Source organism: Notolepis coatsorum (assembly GCF_963971535.1).
Source record: "Notolepis coatsorum genome assembly, chromosome: 20".
NCBI lineage: Eukaryota > Metazoa > Chordata > Actinopteri > Aulopiformes > Paralepididae > Notolepis > Notolepis coatsorum.
The window spans coordinates 12,832,318-12,850,186 of record NC_140184.1 but is presented as its reverse complement, the minus strand read 5'-3'; the positions used below and the strand labels follow the sequence as shown (position 1 = coordinate 12,850,186).

Sequence of the window (17,869 nt, the reverse complement as noted above, 5' to 3'; positions counted from 1 at the left end):
TGTGTGAGATTTAGGATTATACAATAGACTAAATCACACCTATTATAGTATCCAAGATGGAAAATGAACACCAGCATTTATGGTTTACCGCTTTGGGAGTGCCCAGCTGTTAGAAGTAATGTCCCTAATGTCAACATTTATGGTGTCAACTTCCCTGTATGTCCTATATCTATTGTCTGTTGGATTAAAAGCCAGACAATAGTGTGGAAGTCACTGTTCCTCACATTGGGTTTCTAAGCTACCAAAAGATTAATTGTTTTAACCTGGAGGATCATACCTGTAAACAAGTTAGCTTCTCTAGGGGTTATTGGCTGCAGGAATACCACTTTCTGAACATGGAAGGGGCATGTGCCCCTTCTAAGACTGCCTACTAAACGACTCCGACAAGGGCCTGGACGGCCACTGGGACTCCTGGCGAAACCATGGTGTGGTATAATTAATATGTAAGTGGTAACTGATTGTGTCTGTGAGAGACAATGTTCAGACAATGTTCATACTTTTTGCACAATACTGCACAATTGCACAGCCCTGCTACATTCTATTCCACTGTATTTCTATTCTAATTTAGTGTATATACTCTACTACATCCTGCACGATTGTACGGCCCTGTCCTATTTTATATTCTATTGTACTTTTATTTATTATCATTTAGTTAGTAGTATATATTCCATTTTATTTTATTATACATTAATGTTGCACCAAACGACCAAGACAAATTCCTTGTAACTTACTTGACAATAAAGACCTTTCGGGTTCTGATATCTGAGATAATTGCTGTCTCCCCCCCCCCCCCCCCCCTCTTGTTTGTCTTTATTTGTCGTGTCGTTGTTTGTGTTAAATGTGGTCTCTGAATTCTGAATAGTGAAAAAAGATATGTAATATTGGAATATAGTTTCATCCTGCAAAAAAGACAGTAGACTTAACTTAAACTAGTAGAGATGAGGCCTCAAGAATTCAGAGGATGGACAACTTGAAGAACCACAGTAGAATCTAAGAGCAGAAGACTCACCATCCGGGCAGTAGCATCCGTCCAGACATGGCAGCTTGTTGTCGATGCACATGCGATCCACGTTACAGGTGGCGGGGCAGCAGGTGATGCACTCCTTGTACTGGAGATCAGGTGGACACTGTTTCGCTGGCGATACCAATAATGTACAGTTTCAAGTTCAAGTATTTTTTTTGGTCACATATAAGGTACATTACAGTGAAATGCTTGGTTCTGTATGATCCCCCCCTTAAGACTGTGCAACATACAGTAAAACAAGTAAAAATAATAAAGACCAAACACTACAAAATATACAATATACAAAACTAATGTACAAAATGCACAAATGAGGTAGAGATGTAGTGAAAAATATTTTAGTAATAAATGGATCAAATATGGTGTAGTGTTTAAAGTGTCTAAAGTGAATGATGAGGTGGATGTTTAAAGTGAGTGTGTGCATGTGGATGGATGGGTTAGTGTTGCAGAGACATCAAGTTCACGATGATGGCCAGGGAAACTAAAGGACAATCAAATGACATTCCAAACAGCTTTAATATTTACTCTTACAACAGTGGGAATAGCACTGCACAAGACCGTAGCAGACTACAAAGAGTGACACGTTCAGCCGAACGCACAATTGGAGGGGGGCTTCCCACCCTCCAGAACATTTACAACAAGCGGTGCAGGGGGAAGGCTAAGAGAATCATCAAGGACTCCAGCCACCTGAACAACTGCCTCTTTGAACTGCTGCGGTCAGGCAAGCGATACCGGAGTCTTAAGGCGAGCACAGAAAGACTCAGAAGGAGCTTCTATCCCCAGGCCATCAGGCTGCTAAACGAACAATAAACACTATGCAGCAACCATCAAATGCACACAGCACACACATCCACACGCACACACTCACTTTAAACGGGCAACTCACTGCAGCACCCACTTTACACACTTTAGAACACCTAAACACACTTTACACTTTATATTATTGGTTTAAAGAAACTTGAAACTTAAAGAAACTTGAAACTTGTGTAATTAACTGAATGGAATGACTTGCATGTGATGGATGGTAAATGGACTGCATTTATACACCTATAACCGTTTTTATCCAAAGCGCTTTACAACTTATGCCTCACATGCACCCATTCACTCAGACATTCACACACTGACGGCGGAGGCGACCACGCAAGGTGCCAACCTGCTCATCGGGAGCAGTTAGGGGGTTAAGTATCTTGCTCAAGGACACTTCGACGCGCTGCCCGGGAGGAGCCGGAATCGAACCGGGAACCTTCTGATTACCAGACGACCGCTCTACCTCCTGAGCCACTGTCGCCCATGTGATTTCTCTATTTACCCAGGGTACATATTGAGAACTATATTGTACTTCATAGGTACTTCAATTGTTGTTCATAGGGTAGTATGAGCTTTCAGATACGGCTAAAAGTGTCTTTGCTCGAGGGCACAGTGACAGTTGCCGTTGAGGGAGGGAGGGAGGGAGGGAGGGAACGGCATTGATTATTAGGGATGCTCGATATTGGCTTTTTTACCGATACCGATATTCCGATATTGTCCAACTCTTAATTTCCGATAACGATATCAACCGATATCAACCGATACCGATATATGCAGGGTTTCCCCGTCCGAAAAACTGAATAAATTCAGGTAACTAATAATTTCACTGGATATATATATAACAAATATTGTTATTGTTTTTTTGTTTTTTTAAACCGATACCGATATTTTCCGATATCACATTTTACTGCCGATATCGGCCGATAATATCAGTTGGCCGATAATATCGGACATCCCTATTGATTATTCACATCCACCTTAATGACAGCTTTCTACGCGTGACGGAACGCGGGAGAACGTACCACACTGCGGTATGCGCTCCCTCCAGCCGTGCAGCGGGTGGTCAGCGTGGGCGCAGGCGCGGGCATACTCTGTGAACACCTGGCATACCACATCACCGTTGGGACCCGACCTTCAGGGGAGAAGAAACAGTCTCTTTTATCCGGGCCGGGGGGAGGCGTGCTCCAGGGTGGCCGGGGGCTCATGACTAGCAGTTACGCAAGACTATGCATCAACAAAGAATAAACTTAAAACCCTCACGTTGTGACTTTAAATGGTATGAACTCAGTCACTTTTGTGTCTAGTCATCCGGCAACACAATATGAGAAGTTTCCACTCATACGGTGGTATATCTCCGGTGTAGAGAAGTGGGTGAGAGGTGGCTCTACGATTAGTTTCCCAGGACTTGGAGAGCAGTGTGTTGTAGAAGAGGCCGTTTCTACAGGTGTTTACAATAATTCGTACAGATTAAATTAAGAGATCATTTTGGTTTCTTCTCTTGATTAATCATGTTGTAAACTCTATTACTATCTCTATCACTACTGCACTACAAAGGGTTAACACTTTCACTACCACACTACAGAAGGCTAACCTTTCACTACCACACTACAGACGGTTGTACTGTGGTAGTGAAAGGTTAGCCTTCTGTAGTGTGGTAGTGAAAGGGTTAAACTAAGTGAAAAGGAACCATAGCCATTGACCTTTTTCTATTGTGGTCAAAAATGATAATAATAAAAATAATAAAATGAAAATAATAATTATAAAAAAAAAATTATAATAATAATGATAAAATATTTAAAATAATATATGAATATAATGTAATAATCGTATCTATGCTCAAGGACATGCATTTATCTGTGGTTTGGAGCAAGTGGAAAAGCAGTCTCCGGTGGAGCTTAACCCTTTCACTACCACACTACCAAAGGGTTAACCCGTTCACGACCACACTACCAAAGGGTTAACCCTTTCACTGTGACAATACAGAAGGTTAACCCTTTGTTGGATTCCTCGATAATCAGCCAGTATCACCTCGTCACCTGTGGCTCCGTGAAGTTTTCTTCGTTGTGTTTATTTCTTTCTTATTGTACTGACTGATACCCTCTCTGTTACCCCGTGGATACATTTGTCTCAAAAAGGAAAAAACTAGACACTGGAAGCAGGATACCTCTCCTGGTGTTGAAGTTTATTCTCATAAACATACTCTGTACAAGGTGGAAACACAGTTCTGAAAGGTCCTTGAAAAGTCTTTGAAGAAACTAAATTCATTATTCTAATGATCTCTCCTGTTACCCGCTCGGTGGTTGTTGCGGCCTAGCTGTTAGCCCAAACCTTTCCTGGTAGCCGAGGCTAGCTCCTCGTGGTGTTCTCCTCCCCCATCCTCCAGCTGAGGAGGGTGGGGGGGATTTCTGCTGTCTCCCTGTCAATGCGTCTGCTTGTCTCAGCCTTGTGTCCTATTCTAACCTACACCGGAAGAAACTCACAGCTAATAACGTCTTTCCCCATAGCCCCGCCCCTTTTCTCGTTACTAAGTGACGCGATACCATGGCAACAGGCACTCTGGTCACCTTTGACACACTAATGTCCCCTCTCTATCTCCCCATAGCTCTCTCTCTCTCTGACCAAACCTCCCCCACCAGTGGCTATCAGTTGTTGATGTTAATAACTTGCCGACCTTGGAGCACAGCCCAAATCCCCTGCCTGTGCTCCCACTGTCTACCGTGCGAACACACATCACTGGCTGTTGTCCTCCTCATCTCAGATCTAAGAGTAGATGCTGTCATCTGCAGATATTTACATTATGTACACATTGAAAAACAGGGCTATTCTATCACCTTTCACTGCCACACGGCAACGGGTCAACCGTCTGTAGTGTGGTAGTGAAAGGATTAACCTTCTGTAGTGGGGTAGTGAAAGGGTTCTCATCTGTTGTTCTGTTCACATTCATGTTTTTGTTTGTTTGTGGTTCCAGTACTTCTCTTACAGACAGAGGTCGTTGGAGCAGCTGGCCATGTAGGACAGAGGGCTGACGAACTCGTGGCAGGCGTCGAAGGGCTCCTCCAGAAGCATCGCACACACCTCCTGTACTTTCTGTGACAAAGGAAATAAAAGATTATTTGTAAAAACAGTTCCAGGCACTCTTCATAATATATAAAAAAGCTTTAATAAGTCGGTTAGTTCTGTCTACCACCACAGAGCCAGTGGGATTGAATCCGGCTGTGGTGCCTCCGGCTTGGCCGACCGTCCATACTAACACAATTGGCAGTGTTAGCGGGTGGGAAGCCGGCGTGGGTGGGTCCTGGTCGTTGTAAACAGCGACTCCTACAGTTCATTCGGGGTGCCTGCACAGCAAGGGAAGGATCTGGGAGAGGTAGTGTGCTCCTTCCACATGTTACACTCTCCCAGTGAGAGTCCGCGCTGCCAGGTGAAAAGAAGGGGTGGGCTGGCTACACAATAATAGTCTCCGCCCTCCCAGACCAACGGTAGGGGGTAGAGTGCGCAACGACCAGGAAGGGGATTGGGAATTGGCATAATGACTAACATTGGGATGGGAGACAAACGGAAAAAGAAAGGGGATAAAAGATAATTCAAAAAAATTAAATAAGTCGGTTAGTTCATATTATTAGAACAATAAAAAAACACCAACATGTTTCGGCCTATCTATCGGCCTTCTTCAGGGCATGTATTTGATTTGATTATATATATTTTCTTTATTGTTATTATTATTTTATTCTATTTAGTCGTTTATTTTTAGCAATAGATAAATAAAAGTAAGTATGTATTGTGAATCATTAAAGGGATAGTTCACCCATTTTAAGAAGTAAATCATGATTTGGTATACAAAAATGTCACAGTCATGTCATCCATCAAAAAAGCACTTGCATCTGTGTTTTCGTTTTTTGAGATATTGGGAAGGTGAAGTCTGTTGTTATTTTTTTGTTTGTTCCATACAACCCCCCGTTTCACAGCATATGATTTAACTATGTAAATAACTTGTTTAGCTCTTTTTTTCCCAGATAAATTATCAGAGAAAAAACATTACCGTCCCACTAGACTAGGATCATTAACAAATACTAATACCGGTAATTACTCATTTCTACACTCAGAATTGCTCAGCAATACACTCAGCTTTTTCTTGGAGCATCCTACACGACCTGCATGTCCTGTATGCAGGGGTGTAAAGTACTCAAGTAATTGTACGTCGTTACAATACTTAAGTACTGTTTTGGGGGATTTGTACTTTACTTGAGTATTATTAGGTTTGTATACTTGTACTTTTACTCAATTACATTTCCTTACAAGGTCCTTGTGCAAGACTAGAAAGCAGGGATCTTTGATTAAACACCTGCTATCAGAAGAATAGACAGTCAGAGTGACAAGCTACAGAAGATGGCCACAAACGATAGTACGAGTGATGAAGAGGACGAAACGGAACATTTCATTGCCCCGGAATAAAAAAAGGTTTTAACTTTTACTTTTTTAGTACTTAAGTACATTTAAAATTAGAAACTTTTTTACTTTTACTAAAGTGTGTTTTTAGCCAGATACTCTGACTTTTACTTGAGTACGATTTTGAGATGGTACCCATACTTTCACTTAAGTATAATTTCTGGGTATTTTTTTTTTTATCTACTTTTTCTCCCATTTTCTATTTTTCTCCCATCCCAATTTCGTATCGTCCAATTCTACCCTCCCCTGTCTCGAACGCTGTTAGGCCATGCCTCCCACAAGCCGGCTGCAATGTGGACTAAGCCTTACATCACGTGTCCCCTCCGGTACTCGAGGAAGCAGCCGTCGCATCTTTTCACCTGCACAGCGCGATCTCTCAGCGGCGGGGGTCTGCGTGGGAGGGACACGCCGCCCCCGTCGCTTCCTGATTCTGCTGCGCAGGCGCACCAACCGACCTGTAGGAGTCGCTGTCCACAATGTCCGAATCTCATTGACTCTCTAAACCTCACCCAATCTGTCACAGCACCAACGCATGAAAAAGGACACACACTTGATCTCTGTCATTTGGACTATCTGTCAATATAATTGACATATGTGCTGCTGCTTTTTCTGACCACTCACCTATTGTTTTCTCCATTAAAATCCCCTGCTCTGCTATTTCCCCTCATGTACCTACAAAAAAATCCTGCACGTTTACCTCTGACACTGCTGCCCACTTTTCTGAAGCCTTCTCCAGCTCCCCAATTTGTGTCCTAAATGCAAACAGTGTCCCAAATATCGATGACTATCTCTCCATGTTCAATGAGTCATGCACCGATATTTTAAATATTGTAGCACCTTTTAAAACTAAACGCATAAAACCCCTCCCCACACCCTGGCTAAATGAATCCATGCGTACTCTCAGATGTGCATGTAGACGTGCCGAGAGGAAGTGGAGGAAGGACAGGTTGCATGTCTCCCTCCAAATCGTACACAGTGCTCTGTCCATCTACCAAACGTCTGTCAAAACTGCAAAAACAGCTTACATTTCCAACTTAGTCATAGCAAATTCAAACAAACCCCAGGCCCTGTTCAAAGTCCTAAACTCCCTCACCAACCCCTGTGCCACCCCCTCTGTCGTACCTTCATTAGCTCTATGTGAAGGCTTCCAACACTTCTTCATCAGCAAAGTCTCTGCCCTTAGATCTCTCTCCCCCTTGCCCCCCCCACCCCCCCCCCCCCCCACCCACTGCCTGCTGTTTTTGACCAGTTTGCCCCGGTCTCCCTCTCCTCCCTTTCCGATGCCATTAAACACCTGCGACCAACAAATTGCCCCTCAGACGCACTCCCCTCGCGCATCCTAAAGGAAGTACCTGACCCTGTCCTCCTCACATTATTACCCCTACTAAACGTCTGCCTCAGCACTGGATGTGTCCCGGCTGCCTTCAAGCATGCTGTGGTCCAGCCCCAGATAAAGAAGCCCAACCTCGATCCCTCTGTCTTCGCCAATTTTAGACCCATCTCACAACTACCATTTTTATCAAAAATCCTGGAGCGCATAGTCTACATACAGCTACAATCATTCCTTGAACACAACAACATCCATGATAAATTCCAATCTGGCTTTAAACCACGACACAGCACTGAAACGGCCCTCCTCCGTGTCTTAAATGACCTGATTTCAGCTGCTGATGCAGGAAACTCATCCCTAGTACTACTCCTTGACCTCTCAGCCGCCTTTGATACGGTAGATCACCACATCCTTTTAGCTCGCCTCGAGCATTACGTAGGCCTTAGGGGCCCCGTCTTAGACTGGTTCTGGTCCTACCTGAGTAATAGGACCTTCTCTGTCCAACTCGGTGACCTCACTTCCTCTGCGGCCCCCCTCACCTGCGGGGTGCCCCAAGGCTTGAATATCACTCTCTTCCTCCTATATATACTCCCCTTAGGCCAGATCTTGGCAAAACACAATATCTCATTCCATTGCTTCGCCGATGACGTGCAGGTTTACCTCCCCTTAAAGCCCACCCAAGGGAAGACGTCAATAGAACCACTGCTTGACTGCCTGGCAGAAATCAAGTGCTGGATGTCCAAAAACTCCCTGACATTGAACGAAGGGAAAACCGAGGTCATTGTTTTTAATAGTGCCCCCCCCCCCCCCGGCCCCCCTCATTGACGCACTTGGTCCCCTGGGTCCAAACCTCTCCACCTCTGTCAGGAACCTCGGGGTCATCTTCGACAGCAATTTTAAATTCGACAAACAGGTCAGCGCCGTAGTTAAAAACAGCTTCTACCACCTTAGACTCCTGGCGAAGACAAAGGCATACCTCTCCCAGAGTAACCTAGAGATGGTGATACATGCCTTTGTCACCACTCGCCTCGACTACTGCAATGCTCTGTACACGGGCATCGACAAATCCCTCCTCCGCCGCCTGCAACTGGTGCAGAACGCAGCCGCGCGCCTCCTCACCAAAACAAGAAAACACAAACACATCAGCCCAGTTTTGGCCTCGCTCCACTGGCTGCCTGTTAGCTTTAGGATCGATATTAAATTAGCCCTAAATGTTTTTAAATCATTAAATGGCACGGCTCCCTCCTATCTGTCCGAGCTCTTGCACCACTAGACCCCTGGTCCTTCTATCCTCTTTGTTTTACTGTGTCCTACCAGTTTTTATAGCTTTCATTGCTTTATTATGTTTTTAATCTTATATCTTGCACCATATTGTTTTGTTTTTGTTGCTTTCATTGCTTTGCTATGTTTTTAATCTTATACCTTGCACACATTATTTTGTTTTTATCAACTTGCTTGTGAAGCACTTTGGTGTCAGCTGCCGCTGCCTGGAAATGTGCTATATAAATAAAACTGACTTGACTTGACTTGACCCATCAGCTTCCCACCCCCTAATACTGCCAATTGTATTAGTATGAACGACCAGCCAAGCTGATAGCAAATGCGGAGAGCTGGGCTCGAACCCAGCGTCTCCTGCATTGGTGGCGAGTGCCTTGCCCACTACAATTTCTGGGTACTTTTTACACCCCTGCGGCTGTATGACAGCTGAATGAGTTCCTTACCGGGAGGATATGTGCGTCTCGTGCGTCGCAGGGCGAGGGGAACAGAGCAGGCACTGTGGGACACCTGCTGTGGTGAGGCTCCTCCTCCAGCCAGCTGTTCCCAAACATGGCCAGGTCCTGAGTCAGCACTCCTGGGGAGGGACAGGGGCGGCATTCACCACATTAGAATAGGGACCATAGAAGCACAGTGACTACATCATTATTGGACTGGACCTTTGGTACCTATGGAACCCGTTCTGGTGACTGGCTGGTCCTTACCCCTTTCACTGCCACACTACCAAAGGGTTAACCCTTTCACTACCACACTACAGAAGGTTAACCCTTTCACTACCATACTACTGTGGTAGTGAAAGGTTAACCTTCTGTAGTGTGGTAGTGAAAGGGTTAAGGTCCGCTGAGTTGCTCTGAACAGGGTAAATATGCATTTTGCTATGATGCCCCTCTAACTCATGGAATGAACTCCAACAGTCCTTAAAGCTTGAGATTCTCCCCCCTGTTGCAGAGTTTAAAACCTTGATCTCCAACCTTTGCCAATCAAGTTGTAAGTGTTTTAATTAGAGCTGGGCCGTTAACGGCGTTAACGTGCTGCGTTAACGCTATACTAGTATCGCGCGATAATATAATTAACGCATTAATCTAAAAAAAATATATATATATATATATATTTTTTTTTTTACATTTTTTTTTTTTTTACCTTTATTTACCCAGGGTAGGTTCGCTGAGCACAGATGCTCTTTTTCAGGAACGCCCTGCTTCACATTCACACAGTTCCATTCACACCTGGGAGCTGCCCAGTACAACCACAGTTGACACCATTGGCCACTGAGCAACTCCACTGGAGCAGTTGATTCAAGCCATGTCACATAGTTCAAGTTTGAAATGATTCTTTCTGTTTTGCTCCTGAGAGTGCTAGATACTGTACTGTACTGGTAATATTATTTATTTGTGTTAACTTCTGAATAAAACAACTTATTAAACACAAGTACATCTTATTGAACATTATTTTGATATTTCATTACCAATTATCATAGCAAAACAGCTTTTTCAAACAGTCTGTAATGCATTTTGGAAACGGGAGATGGGCTCATGGTGTAATGGGCCACCTGGCCTGAGAAACATAAGGAGGAAAGAAAAAGTAAGGACTTACTTCTGGTCATTATTTGGGTAGAACACACATATTTTGAATGCCTTCGGCAGTTTTTTTTTTTTTTTTAGCCATTTTAATCTAGATTAATCTAGATTAAATCCAGGATTGCAGATAGATTAATCTAGATTAAAAAAATTAATCTATGCCCACCTCTAGTTTTAATTGATTGTTATCCTTACTTGTCTTATTGTTGTGATTTTATATGCTGTGTGATTTTATATGCCTTTTTCTTGCTTAACTCTGTATGTACACTCGACGTAACTGTACATTAGGGAAAACTCAGTTGCCTTTCAAGTTTAAATAAATGTTTGAAATTAAATTAAATTAAAGGAATATTTCACTTTAGTAGAACTTATGTTTCATCATTCGTATCTCTATCTAAGTGCGTCTACTAGTAACCTAGCAACCAAGTTTTCAATCAATCAATCAATCAATCAAAGCGCACCGTTCTACTGTAGAGAGAGCTGTCATCACCGTGATGCGCGCTTGAATGAACTGCGAGATAACTCATAACTCGTACACACACGCACTCTGTCTGCCATACAGTAGTTTATGTTGTTTTAGCGCGACGTGGGTATATACACGGGCGAGGATGAAAAGCATAAGACTACTTTTAAATGTCGGGTCCCGTGTATTGAGAGAATGATAATAATAATAATAACCGTGATGCGCGCTTGAATGAACTGCAGGACCAGATTATATTATCAACGACAGACAGTGAGAAACACAACCCCCCCTCTCGCGCTGAAGAATATGCATATTAGATCACTCAGTGATTAACACCTTGGTGTTTAACACCTTGGTGTGTGCGCGCGTCCATGGATGTGACGCGAGATGTAGTTTTTATCGCAAATGGAGATTATTACAAGCATACCATCTAGCAAGAATTAAATGTATTTACAAGTCGTATTAGGTTTAGCAAGTTGGGGGACTTATACCTTACATGTCAAAGCACTAGAAATGGCAATTTTTCTATTTTTATCGATTTCTGAAAATATGTCCTTTTTGAGTATTTAAGAGGGATTCGAATTTCTTTTGTTGTCCGCCGACGGGTTCAAAGCTCCAGCGTGACTCCTAAGGGTTAAATAAAAATAAAAGATGACACTATTTCTTACCAGCGATCGACCCAACACCACATTACCATGTACATGATTTGCGTGACGATGGACTGAAATCGGTGTCGACCCAAACAACCCCTGAACGGTGACCCGGTTCTTCCGGCGTTTGACGTCTATAATTAGGCGTCTCTAAGTTGTCCGTACCATAGCTGGTCGTGAGGTCATCCTGCACGTCGGCGTTGAAGTTGCCGCACAGGCCACAGGTTCTGCCGACGAACTCCGGGCTGAGTTTGATGTAGACGGAGCCGCTGTGTCCGTCCCAGACCAGCGTGAAGCCCTGCGGCCGGGTCACCAGGACGTAGTGGGAGATGCGCTCCAGCTCAACGTCGTGGATCTGATGGGGCAGCGGCAGGCTGGGCGTAAAGAGAGACACTGCTGGTGAGAAACTGCCATATATACCTGATATGTATGTCTTTAACCCATTCACCACCACACTACCAAAAGGTTAGCCCTTTCACTGTGACAATACAGAAAGTTAACCCTTTCACTACCACACTACCAACAGGTTAACCCTTTCACTGCGACAATACAGAAGGTTAACCCTTTCACTGCCACACAACAACAAAGGGTTAACCCTTTCACAACCACACTACAGACGGTTAACCATTTGTAGTGTGGCAGTGAAAGGGTTAGCCTTCTGTAGTGTGGTAGTGAAAGGGTTAAAGCGATACTTTAACATTTAGGATTCTAGTCATTTTCTTTACCCCGTCACTTATATTGTTAAAAGGGGCAGTTCACCAAAGAAAACAATGCTGATTTATTTTGCACATGATCTCTCACACGCATCCCTTAACCCTTTCACTGCCACACTACCAAAGGGTATGTAGTGTGGTGGTGAAAGGGTTAACGTTCTGTAGTGTGGTAGTGAAAGGGTTAAGAGTATAATAGTTTGAATATGGCCACCAGTGATGCCATCGGGGACATTGAATCTTTGTGTTAATTACAGCTCATTACAGCTTGGCGAAGTGCCCCTTTAAGAAGATTTTCCACATGTACCACTCAGACTCCCTAAAATGGAGTGTTAGCATTTGTTAGCATTCCTCATTGAAACCATGGGGCACAACAATGCTAGCATTGCATTTTAGGGAACCTGAGGGACAAACGCAGGAATGTTTCTCCACAATAAAGGTGATGGTTGAAGAACAATAAAATATCACAGTATCTCTGTAAGGGAATTTGCTACAGTATGCGAAGCTAAATCATTTCTTGTGGCAGATTTTAAGTGGAATAATTACATTGCACCAACTTCACTGTCGATTTGCAGAAGCAGAAAAAGCATAAAATAAGTTGATGGATTGCAGTGTACACATTACCTTTGGCCTTTGAAGGTAACGTTGGCACTATGCAACCTAATCTCCCCCTCCCATGGAAGGAAGAGACTGACTGAGCGAGTGCAGGTGTAGGGGGACGACTGGCAACCTGGGTCATTGTGAACCTGCAAGGTATAACAACTTCAAACACAGTGTAAAGATATTGGCATATTAATTTCCTAGTCTACAATAGCAAAGAAATCAGATCTAAGGTATAACGGCAAAAAGTACTGAACAACACCTATTGTCGATTACGGCCGATGAGGAGATAAATATGTCAAAAGCAAACGGTGACAATACATTGTGATCTCAAGTGCTGCCTATCCTTCATCTCCCGTGGTGTGACCTCATCTCCCGCCCATCAGAGGGAACAGAGTCTCGGCTTGTGGCTTTTTGGGTAATTGCCGTATTTAATGGTAACTGACCCTAATAACGAGACAGCTTTCACTAATCTCCAGAGCAAATATTTTCCTGGGGCGAAGCTGTATACAAATGGAGTGCAAATGGAGAGTATTTTGGAAAAAGGATACGCAAGTTAGTCAAATGTCAATTGCCATATCCAAATTATTGGAATTATTGGAAACCTTAACCTCAGTGTCTACACAATCACACAGAGCTACTAAACCTCAGTACTTACACAATCACACAGAAGCTACTAACCCTACTACCCTCAGTACTTACACAACCAGACAGAATACTAACCCTACTACCCTCAGTACCTACACAACCAGACAGAATACTAACCCTACTACCCTCAGTACTTACACAACCAGACAGAATACTAACCCTACTACCCTCAGTACCTACACAACCAGACAGAATACTAACCCTACTACCCTCAGTACCTACACAACCAGACATAAGCTACTAACCCTACTACCCTCAGTACTTACACGATCAGACAGAAGCTACTAACCCTACTACCCTCAGTACTTACACAACCAGACAGAAGCTACTAACCCTACTACCCTCAGTACTTACACGATCAGACAGAAGCTACTAACCCCACTACCCTCAGTACTTACACAATCAGATAAAAGCCACTAACCATACTACCCTCAGTACCTACACAACCAGACAGAAGCTACTAACACAACTACCCTCAGTACTTACACAACCAGACAGAAGCTACTAACCCTACTACCCTCAGTACTTACACAACCAGACAGAAGCTACTAACCCTACTACCCTCAGTACCTACACAACCAGACAGAAGCTACTAACACTACTACCCTCAGTACCTACACAACCAGACAGAAGCTACTAACCCTACTACCCTCAGTACAATCACACAGAAGCTACTAACAATACTATCCACATTGTATGCTTTTCGAACCTACTGTTCAGTAGTTTCACCCAGTAGGTTAAAACTCAGCTCCTACTATAAAGTAGAGAAGTTCTGTTTTTGTCCCACCCCATGTCAGAGGAAAGACGATCATGTTGCATGTGATCAGTATCAACAGTAGCAGTGATGAACAGACAAACCTAAACAGATAATATACTTACAATTGAAAGGCGTATAGTCGGGATAGGGGTTTAAATGGTCCGCTTCCATGATTGTTTTGATTTTAGAGCATGTCAGTGAAGTGAGTGTTTACAATAATTATGAAAGATTAAAGTATGAATCCACTTCCTGAAAGTAATCATGCTAAGTATACTCAATAAAACCTTGAAGAGGTACCCAAGAAATTCCTACTCAACCATGAGAAAGTTAAGAATACTGCCTCTGTACTGAAAAGACCACTTTACCTGTACAAGGATGCTGGATTGGGAGGTGTCCTCACAGTCCCTCAGCAACGTGTATGTGCATCTACCAGGGTAGTAGTAGTACAGCCCATCAAAGGTCTCAAAGTTGTACTGGCCCCATGACCTGCACGTCATCTCCCGCTCAAAGCCTGTATTTGGAACTAAACAGACAAATCGACAGAATGACAGCTACCAGAGGATGTCTCACCAATGATGTCTCATTACTGGGATGTAAATGGTAAATGGTGCATTTATATAACAGCTTTTATCCAAAGCGCTTTACAATTTTTGTTCCTCACATTCACCCATTCACTCACACACCGACGGCGGAGGCAACCATGCAAGGTGCCAACCTGCTCATCGGGAGCAATTAGGGGTTAAGTGTCTTGCTCAAGGACACTTCGACATGCTGCCCGGGAGGAGCGGGAATCGAACCGGGAACCTTCCGACTCCCAGACAACCGCTCTACCTCCTGAGCCATATGACCATAGAAAATGCACAAACTAGGTGATTACCACAGTCGAGGCATCTGAATGGACTGAATGAACTCAGAGTTTAAATGTGAAATATGGCTATAGACACAGAAATGAATGAAATGGTAAATACTCTACCTGTCTGACATCGAGCCCCAGTGGCGTGATACAGGCTGCAGTCACACGACTCTGGACGAACACACTGGCCTCCGTTTAGACATGCGTACAAGCAGGGCTCTGGAGGAAGAACATGTCCAAAACATTTTCAATTGTTCTTTCAACTCTCATGAGACAATTTTGGTTGATTTTGTAACACTAGAAACCTCTGCCTGTGGCTTGTGATTCAAATAAAGGTTGTCCTCCTCAGAGAAACTGCCATGGTGTACAGAATGGGCTTCTTGTTCACACAGCTAGGGGGCGATAAACAGTGTTGACATACGTCACAGCTGATGCAGCATTGTGATTGGTGTGAGCAATATTACATGTATATAATACATGAATGATGTTGGGAGACAAAGTGCATCAATCAAGAAGAATGCATTGTGGGAAATAAACACTCCTTTTCCATGGAAAGCTTATAGCCGCACTATCTAAGATTGGCACAGTGTGGTAGTGAGCGGTAACTGCAGTGGTGGTGCACTTAAGTACAACTGTGAGGTACTTGTACTTTACATGAGTATTCTCATTTTAGTACATTTTGTACTTTCACTCCACTACATTTCAAAGGAAATATTGTCGTTTTTACTCTACTACATTTATCTGAAGCCTACTAGTTACTAGTTACTTTGAAGAAAAATATTTTTCATAGAAAACACAGCAGAAATATAATGAAGATAATGGTCATTCAAATTTGAAGACTGACGATTCCTAGGGCACGTAATCAGAGGAGCATGGCTGGACCACATACCACTTTAACATAACCTTTAATTATAGCAGCATAACTGGACCACATACCACTTTAATGTAACCTTTAATCAGAGAAGCATAACTGGACTACATACCCCTTTAATATAACCTTTAATCATAGCAGCATAACTGGACCACATACCACTTTAACATAACCTTTAATCAAAGCAGCATAACTGGACCACATACCACTTTAACATAACCTTTAATCAGAGCAGCATAACTGGACTACATACGACTTTAACACAACATTTAATCAGAGCAGCATAACTGGATCACATACAACATAACCTTTAATTAGAGCAGCATAACTGGACCACGTACCACTTTAACATAACCTTTAATCAGAGCAGCATAACTGGATCACATACAACATAACCTTTAATTAGAGCAGCATAACTGGACCACATACCACTTTAACATAACCTTTAATTAGAGCAGCATAACTGGACTACATACCACTTTAACACAACATTTAATCAGAGCAGCATAACTGGACCACATACCACTTTAACATAACCTTTAATCAGAGCAGCATAACTGGACCACATACCACTTTAACATAACCTTTAATCAGAGCAGCATAACTGGACCACATACCACTTTAACACAACATTTAATCAGAGCAGCAGAACTGGACCACATACAACATAACCTTTAATCAGAGCAGCATAACTGGACCACATACCACTTTAACATAACCTTTAATCAGAGCAGCATAACTGGACTACATACCACTTTAACACAACATTTAATCAGAGCAGCAGAACTGGACCACATACCACTTTAACACAACATTTAATCAGAGCAGCATAACTGGACCACATACCACTTTAACATAACCTTTAATTAGAGCAGCATAACTGGACCACATACCACTTTAACATAACCTTTAATCAGAGCAGCGTAACTGGACTACATACCACTTTAACACAACATTTAATCAGAGCAGCAGAACTGGACCACATACCACTTTAACACTTTCTGCGCCAAACACGAGAATTCTCATGTTTCAAATCCAACCGTTGAGCGCCAAAAACGAGAAAACACATTTTTAGATCCTTTTTTTCGATTTTCCACATTCTAAACATTTGCGCGGAACTTTGTGACTCATCTGAGACCTTGAAATTGCAATGACGATTGAATCCCGCCGGGTGGCAGTATCACCTACATTATGAACATGCATATGGGCCAGCTTAGTGTGGGGCGGGCCCCAGCCCCCAAACAACTAGGGACTCACTCTACTAGTAGGTTAGTGTGGGGCGGGCCCCAGCCCCCAAACAACTAGGGACTCACTCTACTGGTAGGTTAGTGTGGGGCGGCCCCAGCCCCCAAACAACTAGGGACTCACTCTACTAGTAGGTTAGTGTGGGGTGGCCCCAGCCCCCAAACAACTAGGGACTCACTCTACTAGTAGGTTAGTGTGGGGCGGCCCCAGCCCCCAAACAACTAGGGACTCACTCTACTAGTAGGTTAGTGTGGGGCGGCCCCAGCCCCCAAACAACTAGGGACTCACTCTACTAGTAGGTTAGTGTGGGGCGGCCCCAGCCCCCAAACAACTAGGGACTCACTCTACTAGTAGGTTAGTGTGGGGCGGGCCCCAGCCCCCAAACAACTAGGGACTCACTCTACTAGTAGGTTAGTGTGGGGCGGCCCCAGCCCCCAAACAACTAGGGACTCACTCTACTAGTAGGTTAGTGTGGGGCGGCCCCAGCCCCCAAACAACTAGGGACTCACTCTACTAGTAGGTTAGTGTGGGGCGGCCCCAGCCCCCAAACAACTAGGGACTCACTCTACTAGTAGGTTAGTGTGGGGCGGCCCCAGCCCCCAAACAACTAGGGACT

The 17,869-nt window shown here is 43.6% G+C and overlaps 1 protein-coding gene across 1 annotated transcript in view; it reads right to left on the bottom strand.

The window, feature by feature from the left end:
- The window catches only part of otog (otogelin), a gene marked incomplete at both ends in the record, with an annotated part of 175,701 nt that overhangs the window by 146,787 nt on the left and 11,045 nt on the right, over positions 1-17,869 (bottom strand). The window contains 8 exons of the mRNA XM_084337666.1: positions 1,010-1,135; positions 2,851-2,960; positions 4,809-4,915; positions 9,326-9,456; positions 11,735-11,943; positions 12,904-13,025; positions 14,650-14,807; positions 15,258-15,356. Of these exons, the coding sequence (XP_084193792.1) occupies positions 1,010-1,135; positions 2,851-2,960; positions 4,809-4,915; positions 9,326-9,456; positions 11,735-11,943; positions 12,904-13,025; positions 14,650-14,807; positions 15,258-15,356 (1,062 nt within the window). The remainder of the gene's footprint in view (positions 1-1,009; positions 1,136-2,850; positions 2,961-4,808; positions 4,916-9,325; positions 9,457-11,734; positions 11,944-12,903; positions 13,026-14,649; positions 14,808-15,257; positions 15,357-17,869) is intronic.